Genomic DNA, 22,739 nt, shown 5'->3' on the forward strand with positions numbered 1-22,739 from the left:
TGTTAAATTCTTAAAGGCCCCGCAGCTGTTCAGCACTCCCGCGAGAAAAAAGCATGAGGAAAGTGAGGGCAGGGACACGAATAAACGTGTTTTTATTTACAATTTGTTATTCAAGATATACATCATGTTACAAATGATGTAAAACTACATTAGGTACACCTGAGAAGAGCAGGAATAGCAGAGGCAGCTGTGAAAAAGAAATTAAATTTCGAAATAAAATCAGAAATAAATCAGAAATAAAACTTAATTGCAGTGAGAAAGGTATGCGTGGGGTTACTACACTATTGTATTGAAGCACTCGACACGGCAATTGCAACAGTCTCAGGATTAAACGACTATTGTTTGGATAGGAACGAAAGTTTACACGTCTGTTTCCGTGAACCCCGCGGATTGCCGGACCCCTGAATCTAGATTAATCTAGATTAATTTCAAGATTTCAGTGAGATTAATCTAGATTAAAAAAAATAATCTATGCCCACCACTAGTTTTTACACATATGATCAAAACTAGACTTCACTGTCAAAAAATGAGTTGAAAATAATACAGATTTTAATGTACAAACTGCCACCAGGCTAGATGCACTTGCACTTGCATGGTCATGTCATTCTTTGTTTCAAACTCTGCAATCTAAATTGGTCTTTAAGGTCATGGTAATCCTAAGAACTTAATTAGAGGATAGCTGAACTTCTTGTGGTTTGTGAAGATGCTTCTCATCTCTTCTAAATGGCTTCCTAAATTGCAGGTGTACAGAAGATTTTAATTGTTCCTCTGGAAAACCCTTTTATTGCCTTTCTATTAGGTTAAATAATTCTTAGTAACCCAACTTTAAATTTACTGGCACTTTTTTTTCAGTGAATTTTTATTTTCACATTCAAACTGAACATAGATTTTGCCGTATATTATATGTATTTTTTGTTGAGACCAGTAGTGTGCTCAATAAATGCTCAATAGGGAGACTTCCTATAGCCGCTTTCGGACAGACCGTTCTAAGAAAGTAGTTATCAGAACTACCCTCCTCGAATTTCGTTCTGATAACTATCCTTCCCCAGCGGAACTGTTTCAGTCTGCATTCGGACATGAGTCGGGACCTGATAGGGACTGATGCGCTGTGCGCAGCAGTCTGCTTCAGTGACGTGTTAGCCGTTAGCCGTTAGCCGTTTAGCGCTACATTCAAACACAAAATAAAACGGTAAAAGTAAGGAGAGTAGAAAAAACACCACCAAGAAGCTAATATGGAGAGCGGGGAGGCCACTGTGTTTATGGTCTGCATGATGGTGATATTAATCATGGACAATCACATCAGGCGTCTAATATCGAGGCTGGAAGAGCTCACAGAGAGAGTCAGGAGACGATACTTTTCATTTCATGAAGGAAGAAAGGAGAGCAGAGCGCTGCAGACAAATGAGACCAGTGTAAGTTTAACTTATTAAACACCCGCCGGGAAACATTTTAGCCGTGATAGCATGGCATGGGGCGTAGCTACCGACCACCAAACACCTCTGTCAGATTAGTTCTATAGAACTATGAAAAGACCCGACCTCGGAGAAGGAGCTAAATGGTTATAGGAACTAAGGGAGAAAGCCCCGAGTTGCTGTATGTCCGAACACGGGAGAAAACGGCCCCGCGGATTAAAAGGTTATTAGAACTGCCAAAGGTTCCTACAGTCCGAAAGCGGCTAATGTCAGTAAGCTGTTTATGTCAAGATGTCTGTTGGTAATGAGCACAAATTACTTTTGACTTGTCATGTCATTGACCAGTCTTGATAAGAAATAAAGCACACAAAGGATAGATAATCTGTAATCCTTCTGTCTGGAAGTGAAATAGTTTGGAATAAAAATCACTTCTCATGGGTACAAAGAAGACACTTTTGTCTCAAATTGATTGGAAATTTTTATTAGTTTATTCCTCATGTAATATCAGAGTAAGTGGCGATAAAATGCTGTTTTCACCAGTGTCTTTGGTTTTACCAGGGATGGGGGAGGAAAAAAGACAGAGCTCCTTCCTGGAGTCACCCCTTGGCTCAACCAAGGACAAATAAAGAAGGGGATGATATCTTGCCTAATGTCTCAAATCCTGTCTCTGACACAGCAAACATCAGAGACAGGAAGACTTTGGTGATAGGTTCGCCCATTCAAGACATTTAGATAGGCATTTTGGAAGCACTATCTCCCTGTACTATCTGATATAAGCTAAGACATTTATTCACTTACATGTACATCATTGTATGGAAATATTTTTTGTGAAGTAAATTTTGTGCATATGCTTAGACATTTTTTCTGTCCTATTTTTGTTTTATTGTGTATCTTGAGTATTTTAAATAGCCTTCTAGATCTGAACCTCCAATAGATCGCTAATGCCAGTAAATTCTTCTTCATTTGTTACTTCAAGGATGTGGTAAACCTTTATAGATTTAAGAATTTTGTTTTGTTAATTTCTCATTTGCTTTTGTGTTTTATATAAAGCTCATCTAGTGCTCAGCTGCTGATAAACTCAATGGACGAGATGCCTCTTAACAGGCAAATTACCATTGTAACCTAAACAAAGCAAAATCCACAAAACATTTTTTTAATGTTACTTTGTTAGTATCAAAAACTCACTAGTGCTCTATATGACCATGGCACAGCATGGTCTAGTTTCCCTCATTTGACCTAGAAAATATATGCGTTCACTGATCGCTGGTTTATTTTGACAGGAGGGGGCAGAGGAAGGAACGGAGGTTTGGCATAGAATAATGAGCTTATAACTATTAGGAGCAGTGAAACGTGGACATTTCCATAGAACAGTGTCCAAATTCAGTGCACAAACATTTTTAACTGCCATTGTTTACAGGTTCTTACATTAAAATGTTGATATATAACACAATTACCTGTTAATAGAGTCCTGCCCAACCACCGCTGTAAAAACAAAGATAAAAGGGAAAACAGTATTCTTTCTATCTATCTATCTATCTATCTATCTATCTATCTATCTATCTATCTATCTATCTATCATCAGCAGAGATTTAGCTTTACTGTACACACTAACCAGTACTCTGAAATCCTATTAAGAAATAGTTAGCTGCATCCCATCTAAATGGATCGTGACCGAGAGTTTTTAAAACAGAGTCCTCCTTTAATTGTGTCTAAGTCATAACTACTAGTTCGTGTGTTTTATTCATCTTGAATTGTTTAAAACCTCCATGTGAAAAGCACTTGTCTGAGGAAAGGAAATGGAAAACTGAAGTAAAGACAAATAAGTTAGATTTTGTATGCGACCAGCCTTGAAAGTAAGCCGGTGCGAGGCGGTGCTGCGTTCCTGTAAAAGATTTCGGGGTGGTGCACCGGTAAGATTTGATAAGGGTTTATTATGCTGAATTAAAAAAAAACAAAAGAAACACCAAAAAAATACAAAAAATGCAGTAACGCTCGCCTTTTAAGAAGAAAACATATCTAGGCTACCCACAATATGTCATTTTTTTTTTAAAATATTTTTTTGGGCTTTTTATGCCTTCAATGATAGGACAGTGTGAGAGAGACAGGAGGCAGAGAGATGGGGAAGACACGCAGCAAGGGGCCGCTTGGTGCAGGAGTCGAACCGGGGCCCGCTGCATCGAGGACGCCTCTGTACATGGGGCGGCTGCTTAACCCACTACGCCACCGACCGCCCCACAATATGTCATTTGTGACCAGCTCCGATGAAGATAACAGCTTGGCTTGCTTAAAATAGTCAAAGGATCTCCGGCGTGCGCCAGCTTCCAATTGCATCGACTGACGCTTTCAAATCCACCCCTATTCAGATCCCAACAAAAAATATTATAAATAATGGTACTAAATGTTACTAATGGGAAAGCCATCCAGTAGCCTATGGTAATCAGTTTTCAAAACGTCTGCAAATATCCCATATATTTTGGTCTTTCTGTTGGTGCCTTTCTGGAGCTTGCGTTCCGTTTGTTTCCATCTCCTGCCCGCGCTTGCTCCGCAGTTAGTTCTAGTGAATGAAGTTGTCTCGACTCTCGTCTTTAAAACTGTCAGAGAAATGTTAAATCGGCTTTTCAAAAACTGCATGTTTTTGTGATTGGGTGGCATACTGAGACATGTCTTCTACTCGGACAAATAATAAATTACTCTTCTTCAAATAGGCTGTTCACGCTGTTTGTAACGGGGGCACATCTGAGTATAGAGCGTATGTCCGCTTTAGTGGGCTACAGGACCATAAGCTTGTGATTTAAATGTGAGCATGCTTTGTAAAGTAAGCACACGTTTTCCTGACACCCTAAAAAGTATTCATATGAGCCCTCTCACTCCCTGTAATATTTACATTATCACGTGTTTTCATGTGGCATGGCTCACCAGCACCCTGAAGAAGACAATTAGGCCTACTTTAATTTTTTTAAATATTTTTTTTGTTTTTTCCATCATTTTGCATTTTTCAGTCCAGTTCCAAATGTACTAAAAAATAAAGTACTCACAGTAAAATATTTACAAACTGAAATATTTTGTAATGTCATTTTTTCACATAGAACACTTAGGTAGGCCCACAAGAATGTAAAGTAGTTAAGAATATTAAAAAGTCATGAAATTGGTGTGAATCGCCTCTGAACAAACCCCCCCCCCCAACCCGGCTGAGAAGACGTGGTAAGCTAATGCAGTTTCGTGATTTTAAGTGAATGCACAAGTGTTTAGTAAGTGTACCCAAGAGGAAAATGAAGGAAAAACAAGCAAATAGGATGAATTTCTCTGTGTTCACTCTTAAACATTATGTGATCATAATGTTTCTGTGGCATGAATGCTTTCAATTAGTATACATGTTCTTAAAAACTAAAAAAGAGATCACTGATTAACGAGTGATTATACTAAGAGATTATGGGCTGAATTCCGAGATCCTCTTAGCTCATCTTCTTATAACGTCTCCAGTGGGTATATAACCATGGCTCCTCAATCACATGGAAGAAGTTAGAGAGCATAGACGGCTGCATAGACAGAGCTCAAGGGTAACTCTACTCTGTTAATACAGATCCTAAATTGCTAAGATGGAGAATGCCACAGAAGGCAAGAACTTCTATGTCCCCATGAACAACAGGACGGGGCTTGTGAGGAGTCCTTTTGAATATCCACAGTATTATTTGGCAGATCGCTGGTTTTTCAACTTTCTGGGTGCCTACATGTTTTTTCTGATGGGCGCTGGCTTCCCCATCAATGCGCTGACATTGGTAGTCACAATGGAGAACAAGAAGCTCCGGCAACCTCTTAACTTCATCCTGGTGAACTTGGCTGTGGCTGGACTGGTCATGATATCCTTTGGATTCACAGTCACCATCTATTCCAGCTTTTTTGGCTATTTCCAAATGGGAGCCTGGGCCTGTAGTATGGAAGGATTCTTTACAACATTGGGAGGTACATTTTAGGAAATTAGTGAATGTTCCACATGTAGATATTACTTGCTTGTTGATTACATTTTTCCTTGCTGTTGTAATTAAGTTGAAAGACTGCATCAGCCTTACGCTGGTATAGCAGATTGCAAGTTTTGTTGTTCCTCATCAAAATCTCTGCTCTTTGTGTTTTTCTTTCCAACAGGTCAAGTGTCTCTGTGGTCTCTTGTGGTCTTAGCTATTGAGAGATACATTGTGGTCTGTAAACCCATGGGTAGTTTCAAATTTACTGCCACCCACTCTGCAGTGGGTTGTGCATTCACCTGGGTGATGGCTGGCTCTTGTGCCGTTCCTCCTTTGGTTGGCTGGTCAAGGTAATGAGATTATTTCCTAAATTCAGTCTAATGACTTGCTAACATCTGGGTTAGCAGAGTGAAAATATAGATGTCTTTTACAGGGACTCTCTCTACATTAGCATACTATGTATACTTTATACATTTTTCTTCAAAATCTGTGTATTTTATCATTTTTGTAGTCTTGTAAATCTAATACTGAGATGTTGGACCATTATGTCCAAAGTTATTCAGACATACTGCTTTAAGTACTATGGATGATGATTATTCCTAAAATAGATATGTTCACTTTTTATTTAAATTTAGTTTTGAATTTATGTTTATGTTTATAGAGCAGGGTTGAGGCAGAGAGGTAAACATGAACATTTATTTAAAAAATACACCATACCGGTCAAAAGTTTACCTATTTGTGTCTCAAATTTTAACTGATACTGTATATCTTTAAAGTTGCTCATGAAAAGTAATGTAAACAGCTGCTATGTTTGGAAGACATTGGAGATCAGTGACAGCTCCAGGACTGGTAGACCCCTGCCATAAAAGTAAAGGTGAAAAGAGGTAGAGGACAAACAGGAGACAAGGGGGAAGAGTGGGAAATGGAGAAGGAGACAGAACAGATGCAGTGTGAGCAGAAAGGCATTTATAAGCATATAGGGTGATGGAAGGGTTTAGTTCTGTGCTTGAATTTCAGCTGAAAAGTATCTCCATTAATTGGCTGCTATGGCCCTAGATTCGATTAGCAGGTGGTGGTAAAGACTTGGAAGATTGGCAATAAAGTTGGGTCTGTGATTGGGGTTAGCAACAGACAAAAAAAGGACTGCCTAAATGAAAGGATATCAGTGTCAGTCAGACAGCTCTTTTTAGCAGCCTCGCTGCAAAAGTCGTTGTTTCCATCTGTGCTCTCTTCAAAGCTGCCAAGCAAACAACATAATTTTACTTTTTAAATAAAGGGAGCCGATAGTAATATGCACATACTTCTATAGCAATAGGACAGTATATTCCTGAGATCCTCTGCAGATGTGACATGAAAAAGGTTTTAAACTCAGTTAGCTTGAACTGTCATGGGATTCTGGAAGTAGAATATTAAATAGGCTGTTTAGGAAAAATCCCGAATTCTCTAGCTCCCTCTAAAGCCTGTAATCGTGCTTGCAAAAATCGAGCGCTCCCAGCTGTTTTTAACCAATCACGTTAGGTTTATTATTTATCTATTATCTGAGCAGAACAGTCACCAACCATGTTTGAGCGTGAGTCTGCCCCCAGGTCGTGTGCGCGCACACTGGTGTGAACTCACGTGCACAACCTCGTCCACAGAAGGGGAGGGGTTTGGGGGGGCGGTTTGGAGCTTGGTAAAGGTTGGGGGAGGGACCTGAAAGTTGTATCAGTTCGAATTTTCCGACTTGGAATTTTGAAAACCTGCCGACGGCAGCTTTAATAGTCATTGTAGCAAAGTTATGTCTGTTCAGTTCTGTATTTGTCAAAATGACACCAGTTATCTGGCCTGGCTTTCTGAACTTACATCTTGAATATCTTGTAGCATTAGATCAGAAGTCACTTAGAGGAACAAAGCACTGACATTAACACATTTCCAGGCAGCAGCTCAGCAGCAGGACTCAGCCTCTACTCAGAAAGCTGAGAAGGAAGTCACACGTATGTGCATCCTGATGGTGTTTGGCTTCCTCTTGGCCTGGGTCCCATATGCTTCCTTTGCTGCATTCATCTTCTTTAACAAGGGAAGAGCCTTCTCAGCTATCGCCATGTCCATCCCAGCCTTCTTCTCAAAGAGCTCGGCATTGTTCAATCCGATTATCTACATTTTGATGAACAAACAGGTCAGTTTTTTTGTGGTGTTGTAACTCAGCAGTTAAGCATATAAACAAGTAAAAAAAAATTGGTAAACCTAAATATCATAAAGGGTTTATAGATGCAACTGCAAGTTAATTGATTTTCTAATTACAAATGTAATATTAATAACTGAAGGCTGGAAGTCTGCCGATGCAGTAGTTTATAACTTTTTAGAAAATATGATCGTCATTGGAAAGGTCTTCTTGATTAACTGAAAAGACTAATCAATTAACCTTGAGGAGGATGATCAATAAAATATGGTTTATTAAAAAAGAATAATGATGTGTTTTTAATCAGATAAAAAAAAATGTGTTTTATATGTCTATACTGTAACTGCTCCTATGGGCACCAGCTTGCATTTCTAGCTTGGTGTCTAAACAGATTACAAAAGGCAATTTTGGTGTCTTAAGCTGGGCATACACTGTGCGATTTTTTCAATCGCATGATTCAGCTGCTGCTCATACTGTACGAGTGAATCGCAAGGGATAAAACGTTACAGCTCATGATTCCTGTTCTCACACTGTACGACCCGATGGTCTGATGCGATCTGGCTGCTCACACTACACGACACGTCGGACTCGGTCGCTGCCATGCTGTTCTGTTGTCTTTTTCTTCTTCTGTTGACAATTTTCTCTTCCGTACCTATGTGCGCGCATGCGTAGTGTGACAGGATGAGGTCAATCGGCTCGTCCAGCTGCTTCAACTGTGCGAGAGCCTCACGAGGGGCGACCAGGATTTCAAACAAGTTTGATTTTCATCCGATCGATCGGGAGGTGGTCGGGAGGGCTTAATCGTTTGTCGTTACCCCATGTATACTACACGATGCGAGACGCACGATTGAGCCAAAACTCGGCCCGATCTCCAAAATAGTCGCACGAGTGAAAATCTTGTCGACATCGGGCCAAAAATCGCACAGTGTATGCCCAGCTTTAGAGAAATGATAATTTCTCCTACAAAGAAATATGAATAAAACTTGAGATGCTACAGTTTTTTCCCATTATACAATGATATCTGATTCATTGAATGAGTATAATCTCAAAATCCTCTTTCTTATTCTTACTTTCTGCATTTTCTTTTCAGTTCCGTAACTGCATGCTGGCTACAATTGGAATGGGTGGAATGGTTGAAGATGAGACCTCAGTGTCAACCAGCAAGACAGAAGTCTCAACTGCAGCTTAAGGATAACAATAACACATAACTGGACAGCTTCCTTCCTCATATCATCCTGATTCTGAGTGGCATTCTTGACATACAAAAACAAATGGATACAAGACAATATGTTCTGGAACAAATGAACATAAATCTCTCAATACTGGCCATTGAAAACATTTTACTCCACACAGCCATGATCATGATGTTTCTCTGTAGGTGAAAAAGGACTTTAAAATGAAACATAACCTGAGGTGTTTACTTGTTCAGCAACAATGTCAACATCTGCTTGGGAAATATTGGGATAGGTGGGTGAGATTCACCTTTGTATATTCATGAAATTGAGAGGTTTGCATATGTTTCAGCCTTTGTCACAATTGCCTGTAAATATTTTATAAAGAAAAATGTAGATAAAACTTAATAAATGCATGCATGAAAAGATGTAATGGTTTATATCTTCTTATTTTCCATTTCAATACTTCAACATTTCCCATTAGTTTTTCTACTTAGACACTGCACAAATATTTGAGACGTGCAATGTCTGCAATGTCAAATTGATGTTCATCCATTTCTTAATTCTTATGGTTTCATAAACTGATGTTGTCCTTATAAGAGTATTTTTTTGGTTGCAAATACCATATGGATTAATAATCATTGTCAGTTTTGTAAACTGGTTACAGCAACGCGGTTCGTATTGAAACAGGGCCGCCTTGCGGTTAAAGGATTTATATTTTACCTATTTAAACAAGTTAGAATTGGTCTATGGGCTATACAAAACATGTTTATGAAGTTCTTTGCATAAAATCACTGTCACATAAAGAGATTTCACCAGCTCTATTCTTGCCAGTTTCCGATTCTCCCAAATTGAGCTGTTTAAAGGGCTCTGTCACTTTTATGCAAATAAGCTGTTGCTGGCCACGCCCCGCCCTGCTCATGAGAAGCCTCTGGCTGTGTGTACTGTTTACCCTTTTGTTTTGAGGGTCCAAAAGGTACATATATGTATTCAAGTGGTAAAAGGTACATATATGTACCTTTTTTGAGATCGCCACCTGCCAGTCGACGACATGAAAGAATCTAAACAATATGTTTTTGGGAGCCGCTCATTGACTCTGTAGCGCCCCCTATAATGCTTAAAAATGGTCCCCTTAATAAATAGTTTCGCGTGGGATGACGAAATTCAGTACAGTACCTTTTGGAAAGAATAAGAAAAAGACGGAAGAACATAAACATATATATAAAGAACTAGACTTCATTTTTTGTGGCAAGTGATGGCGAGTCATCAAACTTTGAAGAGTCGCAATGGCCACGCCCTTTAAGTTTTGAAAAGGTTTCCCCATGAATTCCCCCCCCCCCCAATCCAATCTGTCCCAAACTTCATACGGTGATTGCTGGACCCAGCCTGAACGCGCACATATAAAATAGTGATATCCACCTATAGCGCCACCTGCTGGGGATTAGAAATATCTTTTTTTTTCCACACCTCGCATTTGATCGAACTCCTCCTACATATTTAATGCTAAACGCTTCAAACTTGGCCAGGCTACTCTTAGGACATGGGCCGAAAAAATCATTGGCCAACTTTTTCAAAACTTAAAGGGCGTGGCCGTGGTGACGCCTCAAATTTATGACTCGCCATCACTCGCCACAAAAAATGAAGTCGCATATAACTCCCACATACATTTTCCAATCTGTCCCAAAGTTCAAACGGTGATTGCTGGATCCAGCCTGAACGCGCACATATTATCATAGTGACATCCACCTACAACGCCACCTAATGGTGGTCGGAAACTTACTTTTTTTCCACACCTCTTATTTGATCAAACTCCTCCTACATATTTCATGCTAAAATCTTCAAACTTGTCCAGGTTACTCTTAAGACACGGGGGGAAAAATTAATTGAAAAACTTTTCAAAACTCTGAACGGTGTGGGCATGGCCAGGTGGTGAAAATCGTGTGATGGCGTTTGTGATTTGAAAGCCTTATCATCATCTCAAGGTCATGAAACTTGGCACACACGTCAACCCTGTAAACCTCGTACGTATGTAAAGGGTATCGTGTGTGGGCGGAGCAAAATGGCTCAGTGGCGCCCCCTAGAAATTTTCAAAAACCCCTCCGCATTGGGGTTATTATGTGCTCATATATACGCAGACGGTATCGTGCGTCTGGGCAGAGCTGCAGCTCCAGCGTCCAGCACATGCCCAACGTACGCACACCTCGGTCCCGCTCACAGCTGCTTGCAGCTTTCTAGTTAGGGACCGAGCAGTGAAACTGCAAGGACCCTATTTTATCTGTAAGGTTTATTCTTCCGTCTTCCGTCTTATTCTTTGCAAAAGGTATGCGAAAACTCAGGAAATTTTGCGAGCGCCACCTGCCAGTCGACGACATGAAAGAATCTAAACTTTATATTTTTGGGAGTCGCTCATTGACTCTGTAGCGCCCCCTATAATGCTTAAAAATGGTCCCCTTAATAGGATTAGTTTCGCGTGGGACAACGAAATTCGGTAAACTCATTCATCATGCCCAGACGCACAAAAAAGTCTCTTGCCGCCAATGTCCCACATTCACAGGAAGGCGGCCATTTTGGATGGAAAGTGAGTTTTCGTGCCATTTTTGACCGATCCCACGCCTTGCACAAGATCAAACTTGTCCTACAGATTTAATGCTACAGACTATAAACTTGGCCAGGTTACTCTTAAGACATGGGGGGAAAATTCATGGGGAAACCTTTTCAAAACTTAAAGGCCGTGGCCGTGGCGACTTCTCAAAGTTTGATGACTCGCCATCACTCGCCACAAAAAATGAAGTCGCTTATAACTTCCACATACATTATCCAATCTGTCCCAAACTACATACGGTGAATGCTGGACCCAGCCTGAACGCGCACATATAACATAGTGACATTAACCTACAGCGCCACCTGCTGGTGGTCGGAAACGTCTTTTTTTTCCCACACCTCGCATTTGATCGAACTTGTCCTACAGATTTGATGCTACAGACTTCAAACTTGGCCAGGTTACTCTTAAGACATGGGGGAAAAAATTCATGGAGAAACTTTTTCAAACCTCAAAGGGCATGGCCGTGGCGACGCCTCAAATTTATGACTCGCCATGAAAAATTAAGTCGCTTATAACTTCCACATACATTATCCAATCTGTCCCAAACTTCATACGTTGATTGCTGGACCCAGCCTGAACGCGCACATATAAAATAGTGACATCCACCTACAGCGCCACCTGCTGGTGGTTGGAAACGTCTTTTTTTTTTCACACCTCGCATTTGATCAAACTCCTCCTACATATTTCATGCTAAAAGCTTCAAACTTGGCCAGGTTACTCTTAAGCTAGGGGGGAAGAAAACTCTTGAGAAGCTTTTCCAAACTCTGAACGGTATGGGCGTGGCCAGGCGGTGACAATCGTGTGATGGCGTTTGTGATTTGAAAGCCTTATCATCATCGCAACTTAATGAAACATGGCACACACGTCCACCCTGATGACCTCGTACGTATGTAAAGGGTATCGTGTGTGGGCGGAGCAAAATGGCTCCGTGGCGCCCCCTAGAAATTTTCAAAAAACCCCTCCGCATTGGAGTTATTATGTGCTCGTACGTACGCAGAGGGTATCGTGCGTGTGGGCAGAGCTGCGGCTCCAGCGTCCAGCGCATGCCCCAACGTGCGCACATCCCAACGTACGCACACCTGGGTCCCGCTCACAGCTGCTTGCAGCTTTCTAGTTATTATTAGGGACCGAGCAGTGAAACTGCAAGGACCCTATTGTATCTGTAAGGTTTATTAGGGACCGAGCAGTGACATTGCAAGGACCCTATTGTATCTGTAAGGATTATTAGGGACTGAGCAGTGAAACTGCAAGGACCCTATTGTATCTGTAAGGTTTATTGTGAGAATGCATGAAGCATTCTCACTATTAAGTTCCTGTTTCTCTTTATTGTGAGAATGCATGAAGCATTCTCACTATTAAGTTTCTGTTTCTGTGTATTATTATTATTGTGAGAATGCATTAAGCATTCTCACTATTAAGTTCCTGTTTCCCTTTATTATTCTTATTCCGTATTATTATTCCGCCGATTTTTGGCATTCAACTACTCCAGCATACTTTCAGCTATTTCAACAAATTTGGTATCAAAATGTTCAGCTCTTTCAGCTCTTGATGGGAAATATTTTTTGGTGTTTCTAACTTTTCAACTTTTTAAGATATTAAGCTTTTTGTTCAACTTTTTTCCCCATTAAAAGTAATGGTAAATCTTCAAATCCTTTCAAATCCTTTCAAATCCTTTCAAATCCTTCAAATCTTAACTAGTTCAGCATACTTTCAGCTAGAGACACCATTCAAATTTTAAAATGTTCATAAGACATTCAGCTATTACAAAATGTTTCATCTTTTAAAAATATTTGGCCAATTTTGAAATATGACAGTTTCAAAAATATGAAAATTAAGTTCCTTCTTGGATTTTAGAGTGAGACATTCAGCAGTGCTGATAAGTTTCAACTTTTCAAACAAATTACTATAACTTTCATACAGTTTAACTGAGAGAAACAAATTATATCTTAAAATGTAGGAAAACTTGTCCTCTTTCAGCCAATGTAACTCCTAAAGAGCTCACATGGACAGGTTTTGAACTATGAGCCTTTAAGCTTGAACAAATTCTCAAATTCTGACGAAATCTGCCATTTTTGAATCAGCTTCAAGTGTTTCAAACTGCTTCCATTTAAATATAATTCACTCCACAGATGTAAAACTACTTTGCTAAGTTCCTCTAAGCCTTCTGCTTCTAATGGTGTTAAAATTATTTTTCTAGCTGCTCAACTTTTCTCACAAAACGTATTTGAAGTCAGTGTTCGGCATCATTTCTCTCCCGCGATCGGCGGGCGGCCGTCTCATCTCTCCATATATGTTGTGTGTGTTCAAACTGCTTCGATTTAAATATAGTTGACTCCACAGATGTAAAACTACTTTGCTAAGTTCCTCTAAGCCTTCTGCTTCTAATGGTGTTAAAATTATTTTTGTAGCTGTTCAACTTTTGTCACAAGACGTGTTAGAAGACAGTCTGCATCTCAGATTTGTCCCGCGGCTGCAGCATATAGCTCTGTGTCTGTCTGTGTAGTCTTTAAGAAGGTTATATGCACCTCCAGATTAACGGAACGAAATGGCCTAATGGTAACACTAACAGCGTTTCGTGCAGGTGGCCCGGGTTCAATCCCCATCATGTCAGACCACATTTTTAATTAATTTATTTTTTATAACTATTTAAGCATACTTTCAGCCATTTCAACTGTTTCTAGCTTAAGTTTATCTTCAAATCCTTTCAAATCCTTTCAAATCCTTCATATACTTCAAATCCTTTCAAATCCTTTCAAATCCTTCAAATCCCTCAAATCCTTTCAAATCCTTTCAAATCCTTCAAATCCTTCAAATCCTTTCAAATCCTTCAAATCCTTTGAAATCCTTTGAAATCCTTCAAATCCTTTGAAATCCTTTGAAATCCTTCAAATCCTTCAAATCCTTTCAAATCTTAACTACTTTAGCATACTTTCAGCTAGAGACACCATTCAAATTTTAAAATGTTCAAATCTTTTAGCTTCTTAAGATTTTTTTAGCAAGGTAATTCAGCTCATGCATTCTCACAGCTGTTTCGCAGGAACAGCTTTTTCTAGTTGTGAGAATGCATGAAGCATTCTCACTATTAAGTTCCTGTTTCCCTTTATTATTATTCCGTATTCTTCCGCCGTTTTTCGTCCTTCAACTACTTCAGCATACTTTGAGCTATTTCAACAAATTTGGTATCAAAATGTTCAGCTCATTCAGCACATGACTGCTATTATTTCTGGTATTTCTAACTTTTCAACTTTTTAAGATATTAAGCTTTTTGTTCAACTTTTTTCCCATTGAAACTAATGTTAAATTTTCAAATCTTTTCAAATCCTTTCAAATCCTTCAAATCTTAACTAGTTCAGCATACTTTCAGCTAGAGACACCATTCAAATTTTAAAATGTTCATAAGACATTCAGCTATTACCAATTGTTTCATCTTTTAAAAATATTCAGCCAATTTTGAAATATGACAGTTTCAAAAATATGAAAATTAAGTTCTTCAAATCCTTATCTTCAAATCCTTTCAAATCCTTCAAATCCTTCAAATCCTTTCAAATCGTAACTGCTTCAGCATACTTTCACCTAGAGACACCATTAAAACTTTAAAATGTTCATAAGACATTCAGCTGTTACCAATTGTTTCATCTTTTAAAAATATTCAGCCAATTTTGAAATATGACAGTTTAAAAAATATGAAAATGAAGTTCCTTCTTGGATTTTAGAGTGAGACATTCAGCAGTGCTGATAAGTTTCAACTTTTCAAACAAATTACTATAACTTTCATACAGTTTAACTGAGAGAAACAAATTATACCTTAAAATGTAGGAAAACTTGTCCTCTTTCAGCCAATGTAACTCTTAAAGAGCTCACATGGACAGATTTTGAACTATGAGCCTTTAAGCTTGAACAAAATCTCAAATTCTGACAAAATCTGCCATTTTTGAATCAGCTTCAAGTGTTTCAAACTGCTTGTATTTAAATATAGTTGACTCCACAGATGTAAAAGTACTTTGCTAAGTTCCTCTAAGCCTTCTGCTTCTAATGGTGTTCAAATAATTTTTCTAGCTGCTCAACTTTTGTCACAAGACGCGTTAGAAGACAGTCTGCGCCTCAGATTTGTCCCGCGGCTGCAGCAGCTAGCTCTGTGTCTGTCTGTGTAGTCTTTAAGTAGGTCAAATGCACTTTCAATCGGACAGAACGAAGTGGCTTAATGGTAACTCTACCAGCCTTTCGTGCGGGTGGCCCGGGTTCAATCCCCATCATGTCAGACCAAACTTTATAATTTATTTTTTTCTTATAATTATTTAAGCATACTTTCAGCCATTTCAACTGTTTCCAGCTTAATTTTATCTTCAAATCCTTTCAAATCCTTCAAATTCTTCAAAACCTTCAGATCATTTCTATCATTTCAAATCCTTCAAATTCTTCAGATAATTTCAATCCTTTCAAATCCTTCAAATTCTTCAAATCCTTCAAATCCTTCAGATCATTTCAAATCCTTCAAATCTTAACTACTTTTGCATACTTTCAGCTAGAGACACCATTCAAATTTTAAAATGTTCATAAGACATTCAGCTATTACCAATTGTTTCATCTTTTAAAAATATTCGGCCAATTTTGAAATATGACAGTTTAAAAAATATGAAAATTAAGTTCCTTCTTGGATTTTAGAGTGAGACATTCAGCAGTGCTGAAAAGTTTCAACTTTTCAAACAAATTACTATAACTTTCATACAGTTTAACTGAGAGAAACAAATTATACCTCAAAATGTAGGAAAACTTGTCCTCTTTCAGCCAATGTAACTCCTAAAGAGCTCACATGGACAAATTTTGAACTATGAGCCTTTAAGCTTGAACAAAATCTCAAATTCTGACTAAATCTGCCATTTTTGAATCAGCTTCAAGTGTTTCAAACTGCTTCCATTTAAATATAGTTCACTCCACAGATGTAAAACTACTTTGCTAAGTTCCTCTAAGCCTTCTGCTTCTAATGGTGTTAAAATTATTTTTCTAGCTGCTCAACTTTTCTCACAAGATGTATTTGAAGTCAGTGTTCGGCGTCATTTCTCTCCCGCGATCGGCGGGCGGCCGTCTCATCTCTCCATATATGTTGTGTGTGTTCAAACTGCTTCGATTTCAATATAGTTCACTCCACAGATGTAAAACTACTTTGCTAAGTTCCTCTAAGCCTTCTGCTTCTAACGATGTTAAAATTATTTTTCTAGCTGTTCAACTTTTCTCACAAAACGTGTTAGAAGACAGTTTGCGCCTCAGATTTGTTATATGCCCTTCCGGTGCAGCAGAACGAAATGGCCTAATGGTAACACTACCGCCCTTTCGTGCGGGCGGCCCGGGTTCAATCCCCAACATGTTAGCTCAAAATTAAAAAAAAAAAAAATTTTGAAACTATTTAAGCATACTTTCAGCCATTTCAACTGTTTCTAGCTCGAAATCATTACACTTTCGTCTTTTAAATGTCATTTCAACTTCAAACTCCTGTTTCTTCTCAGCTTTTTTTAGCTTCCATAGCTCTTTCAGCTTTTAGCTTCTTTTAGCTTCTTTAGCTGTTTTAGCCTTTTTTAGCTTCTTTAGCTAACTTCTAACTCTAACTCTTTAGCTCCTTCAGCTGCTAGCTTCTTCAGCTCCTTTAGCTTTAGCTTCTTCAGCTGTTTTAGCTTTAGCTCCTTCAGCTGTTAGCTTCTTCAGCTGTTTTAGCTTATTTTAGCTTCTTCAGCTGTTTTAGCTTCTTTTAGCTTCTTTAGCTCCTTTAGCTTTTAGCTTCTTCAGCTCCTTTAGCTTTAGCTTCTTCAGCTCCTTTAGCTTTGGCTTCTTCAGCTACTTCAGCTTTAGCTTCTTCAGCTGTTTTGGCTTTTTTTTAGCTTCTTAAGATATTTTACCATGGTAATTCAGCTCTTGCATTCTCACAGCTGTTTCTCAGGAACAGCTCTTTCTAGTTATTATTATTAGTTAGTAGTAGTATTTTTATTAGAATTGTGAGAATGCATGAAGCATTCTCACTATTAAGTTCCTGTTTCCCTTTATTATTGTGAGAATGCATTAAGCATTCTCACTATTAAGTTTCTGTTTCCCTTTATTATTCTTCCGTCTTCCGCCGATTTTCGGCATTCAACTACTTCAGCATACTTTGAGCTATTTCAACAAATTTGGTATCAAAATGTTCAGCTCTTTCAGCTCTTTTCTGCTATTACTTTTGGTGTTTCTAACTTTTCAACTTTTTAAGATATTAAGCTTTTTGTTCAACTTTTTTCCCCATTAAAAGTAATGGTAAATCTTCAAATCCTTTCAAATCCTTTCAAATCCTTTCAAATCTTTCAAATCTTAACTAGTTCAGCATACTTTCAGCTAGAGACACCATTCAAATTTTAAAATGTTCATAAGACATTCAGCTATTACCAATTGTTTCATCTTTTAAAAATATTCAGCCAATTTTGAAATATGACAGTTTCAAAAATATGAAAATTAAGTTCTCCAAATCCTTATCTTCAAATGCTTTCAAATCCTTCAAAATCTTCAAATCTATTCAAATCGTAACTGCTTCAGCATACTTTAACCTAGAGACACCATTCAAATTTTAAAATGTTCATAAGACATTCAGCTGTTACCAATTGTTTCATCTTTTAAAAATATTCAGCCAATTTTGAAATATGACAGTTTAAAAAATATGAAAATGAAGTTCCTTCTTGGATTTTAGAGTGAGACATTCAGCAGTGCTGATAAGTTTCAACTTTTCAAACAAATTACTATAACTTTCATACAGTTTAACTGAGAGAAACAAATTATACCTTAAAATGTAGGAAAACTTGTCCTCTTTCAGCCAATGTAACTCTTAAAGAGCTCACATGGACAGATTTTGAACTATGAGCCTTTAAGCTTGAACAACTTGTCAAATTCTGACGAAATCTGCTCTTTTTCAACCAGCTTCAAGTGTTTCAAACTGCTTCGATTTAAATATAGTTGACTCCACAGATGTAAAACTGCTTTGCTAAGTTCCTCTAAGCCTTCTGCTTCTAATGATGTTAAAATTATTTTTCTAGCTGCTCAACTTTTCTCACAAGACGCGTTAGAAGACAGTCTGCGCCTCAGATTTGTCCCGCGGCTGCAGCAGCTAGCTCTGTGTCTGTCTGTGTAGTCTTTAAGTAGGTCAAATGCACTTCCGGTTTAACAGAACGAAATGGCTTAATGGTAACACTACCAGCCTTTCGTGCAGGTGCCCCGGGTTCAATCCCCATCATGTCAGACCACACTTTATCATTTTTTTATTTTATAATTATTTAAGCATACTTTCAGCATTTTCAACTGTTTCTAGCTTAATTTTATCTTCAAATCCTTCAGATAATTTCAATCCTTTCAAATCCTTCAAATTCTTCAGATAATTTTAATCCTTTCAAATCCTTCAAATTCTTCAGATAATTTTAATCCTTTCAAATCCTTCAAATTCTTCAGATCATTTCAATCCTTTCAAATCCTTCAAATTCTTCAGATCATTTCAAATCCTTCAAATCTTAACTACTTTTGCATACTTTCAGCTAGAGACACCATTCAAATTTTAAAATGTTCAAATCTTTTAGCTTTTTAAGATTTTTCTTTATTAAGGTAATTCAGCTCATGCATTCTCACAGCTGTTTCGCAGGAACAGCTCTTTCTAGTTATTATTATTCCGTATTATTCTTCCGCCGATTTTTGTCCTTCAACTACTTCAGCATACTTTGAGCTATTTTAACAAATTTGGTATCAAAATGTTCAGCTCATTCAGCACATGACTGCTATTATTTCTGGTATTTCTAACTTTTAAACTTTTTAAGATATTAAGCTTTTTGTTCAACTTTTTTCCCCATTAAAAGTAATGGTAAATCTTCAAATCCTTTCAAATCCTTTCAAATCCTTCAAATCTTAACTAGTTCAGCATACTTTCAGCTAGAGACACCATTCAAATTTTAAAATGTTCATAAGACATTCAGCTATTACAAAATGATTCAGCTTTTAAAAATATTCAGCCAATTTTGAAATATGACAGTTTCAAAAATATGAAAATTAAGTTCTTCAAATCCTTATCTTCAAATCCTTATCTTCAAATCCTTTCAAATCCTTCAAATCCTTCAAATTCTTTCAAATCGTAACTAGTTCAGCATACTTTCAGCTAGAGACACCATTCAAATTTTAAAATGTTCATAAGACATTCAGCTATTACAAAATGATTCATCTTTTAAAAATATTCGGCCAATTTTGAAATATGACAGTTTAAAAAATATGAAAATTAAGTTCCTTCTTGGATTTTAGAGTGAGACATTCAGCAGTGCGAAAAGTTTAAACTTTTCAAACAAATTACTATAACTTTCATACAGTTTAACTGAGAGAAACTAATTATACCTTAAAATGTAGGAAAACTTGTCCTCTTTCAGCCAATGTAACTCCTAAAGAGCTCACATGGACACATTTTGAACTATGAGCCTTTAAGCTTGAACAAAATCTCAAATTTTGACTAAATCTGCCATTTTTGAATCAGCTTCAAGTGTTTCAAACTGCTTCGATTTAAATATAGTTCACTCCACAGATGTAAAACTACTTTGCTAACTTCCTCTAAGCCTTCTGCTTCTAATGGTGTTAAAATTATTTTTCTAGCTGCTCAACTTTTCTCACAAGATGTATTTGAAGTCAGTGTTCGGCGTCATTTCTCTCCCGCGATCGGCGGGCGGCCGTCTCATCTCTCCATATATGTTGTGTGTGTTCAAACTGCTTCGATTTCAATATAGTTCACTCCACAGATGTAAAACTACTTTGCTAAGTTCCTCTAAGCCTTCTGCTTCTAACGATGTTAAAATTATTTTTCTAGCTGTTCAACTTTTCTCACAAAACGTGTTAGAAGACAGTCTGCGCCTCAGATTTGTCCCGCGGCTGCAGCAGCTTTGCTCTGTGTCTGTCTGTGTAGTCTTTAGATAGGTTATATGCACCTGTGGTTTAACAGAAGAAAATGGCCTAATGGTAACACTATCGCCCTTTAGTGCGGGCGGCATGGGTTCAATCCCCAGCATGTCAGCTCAAAATTAAAAAAAAAATAAATAAATTTTGTAACTATTTAAGCATACTTTCAGCCATTTCAACTGTTTCTAGCTCGAAATCATTACACTTTCATCTTTTAAATGTCATTTCAACTTCAAACTCCTGTTTCTTCTCAGCCTTTTTTAGCTTCCATAGCTCTTTCAGCTTTTAGCTTCTTTTAGCTTCTTTAGCTGTTTTAGCCTTTTTTAGCTTCTTTAGCTAACTTCTAACTCTAACTCTTTAGCTCCTTCAGCTGCTAGCTTCTTCAGCTCCTTTAGCTTTAGCTTCTTCAGCTGTTAGCTTCTTCAGCTGTTTTAGCTTTAGCTCCTTCAGCTGTTAGCTTCTTCAGCTGTTTTAGCTTATTTTAGCTTCTTCAGCTGTTTTAGCTTCTTTTAGCTTCTTTAGCTCCTTTAGCTTTTAGCTTCTTCAGCTCCTTCAGCTTTAGCTTCTTCAGCTCCTTTAGCTTTAGCTTCTTCAGCTCCTTTAGCTTTAGCTTCTTCAGCTTTAGCTTCTTCAGCTGTTTTAGCTTTTTTTTAGCTCCTTAAGATATTTTAGCATGGTAATTCAGCTCTTGCATTCTCACAGCTGTTTCGCAGGAACAGCTCTTTCTAGTTGTGAGAATGCATGAAGCATTCTCACTATTAAGTTTCTGTTTCCCTTTATTATTGTGAGAATGCATGAAGCATTCTCACTATTAAGTTCCTGTTTCTCTTTATTGTGAGAATGCATGAAGCATTCTCACTATTAAGTTCCTGTTTCTCTTTATTATTATTATTCCATATTATTCCGCCGTTTTTCGGCATTCAACTACTTCAGCATACTTTGAGCTATTTCAACAAATGTGGTATCAAAATGTTCAGCTCATTCAGCTCTTGATGGGAATGTCTTTTGGTGTTTGTAACTTTTCAACTTTTTAAGATATTAAGCTTTTTGTTCAACTTTTTTCCCATTGAAACTAATGTTAAATTTTCAAATCTTTTCAAATCCTTTCAAATCCTTTCAAATCCTTTCAAATCTTTCAAATCTTAACTAGTTCAGCATACTTTCAGCTAGAGACACCATTCAAATTTTAAAATGTTCATAAGACATTCAGCTATTACCAATTGTTTCATCTTTTAAAACTATTCAGCCAATTTTGAAATATGACAGTTTCAAAAATATGAAAATTAAGTTCTCCAAATCCTTATCTTTAAATCCTTTCAAATCCTTCAAAACCCTCAAATCTTTTCAAATCGTAACTGCTTCAGCATACTTTAACCTAGAGACACCATTCAAATTTTAAAATGTTCATAAGACATTCAGCTGTTACCAATTGTTTCATCTTTTAAAAATATTCAGCCAATTTTGAAATATGACAGTTTAAAAAATATGAAAATGAAGTTCCTTCTTGGATTTTAGAGTGAGACATTCAGCAGTGCTGATAAGTTTCAACTTTTCAAACAAATTACTATAACTTTCATACAGTTTAACTGAGAGAAACAAATTATACCTTAAAATGTAGGAAAACTTGTCCTCTTTCAGCCAATGTAACTCTTAAAGAGCTAACATGGACAGATTTTGAACTATGAGCCTTTAAGCTTGAACAACTTGTCAAATTTTGAGGAAATCTGCCATTTTTGAATCAGCTTCAAATGTTTCAAACTGCTTGGATTTAAATATAGTTGACTCCACAGATGTAAAAGTACTTTGCTAAGTTCCTCTAAGCCTTCTGCTTCTAATGGTGTTAAAATTATTTTTCTAGCTGCTCAACTTTTCTCACAAGACGCGATAGAAGACAGTCTGTGCCTCAGATTTGTCCCGCGGCTGCAGCAGCTAGCTCTGTGTCTGTTTGTGTAGTCTTTAACTAGGTCAAATGCACTTCCAGTGTAACACAACGAAATGGCTTAATGATAATACTACCAGCCTTTCGTGCAGGTGGCCCGGATTCAATCCCCAGCATGTCAGCTCAAAATTAAAAAAAAAAGTTTTTTTGGAACTATTTAAGCATACTTTCAGCCATTTCAACTGTTTCTAGCTCGAAATCATTACACTTTCATCTTTTAAATGTCATTTCAACTTCAAACTCCTGTTTCTTCTCAGCTTTTTTTAGCTTCCATAGCTCTTTCAGCTTTTAGCTTCTCTTAGCTTCTTTAGCTGTTTTAGCCTTTTTTAGCTTCTTTAGCTAACTTCTAACTCTAACTCTTTTGCTACTTCAGCTGCTTGTTTCTTCAGCTCCTTTAGCTTTAGCTTCTTCAGCTGTTAGCTTCTTCAGCTGTTTTAGCTTTAGCTCCTTCAGCTGTTAGCTTCTTCAGCTGTTTTAGCTTTAGCTCCTTCAGCTGTTAGCTTCTTCAGCTTTTAGCTCCTTTAGCTCTTAGCTTCTTCAGCTCCTTCAGCTTTAGCTTCTTCAGC

General features: G+C 37.6%; 1 protein-coding gene across 1 annotated transcript in view; it reads left to right on the forward strand.

Annotated features, from left to right (window-relative positions):
• Positions 1–5,008: 5,008 nt before the first annotated feature.
• Positions 5,009–22,739, forward strand: part of LOC142377263 (green-sensitive opsin-like) — a 134,872-nt gene continuing 117,141 nt past the window's right edge. Inside the window, exons 1-2 of the mRNA XM_075461187.1 lie at positions 5,009–5,372; positions 5,553–5,721. Coding sequence (XP_075317302.1) covers positions 5,009–5,372; positions 5,553–5,721 — 533 coding nt within the window. The remainder of the gene's footprint in view (positions 5,373–5,552; positions 5,722–22,739) is intronic.

The sequence above is a fragment of the Odontesthes bonariensis genome, chromosome 3, assembly GCF_027942865.1.
Source record: "Odontesthes bonariensis isolate fOdoBon6 chromosome 3, fOdoBon6.hap1, whole genome shotgun sequence".
Taxonomy (NCBI): Eukaryota; Metazoa; Chordata; class Actinopteri; order Atheriniformes; family Atherinopsidae; genus Odontesthes; species Odontesthes bonariensis.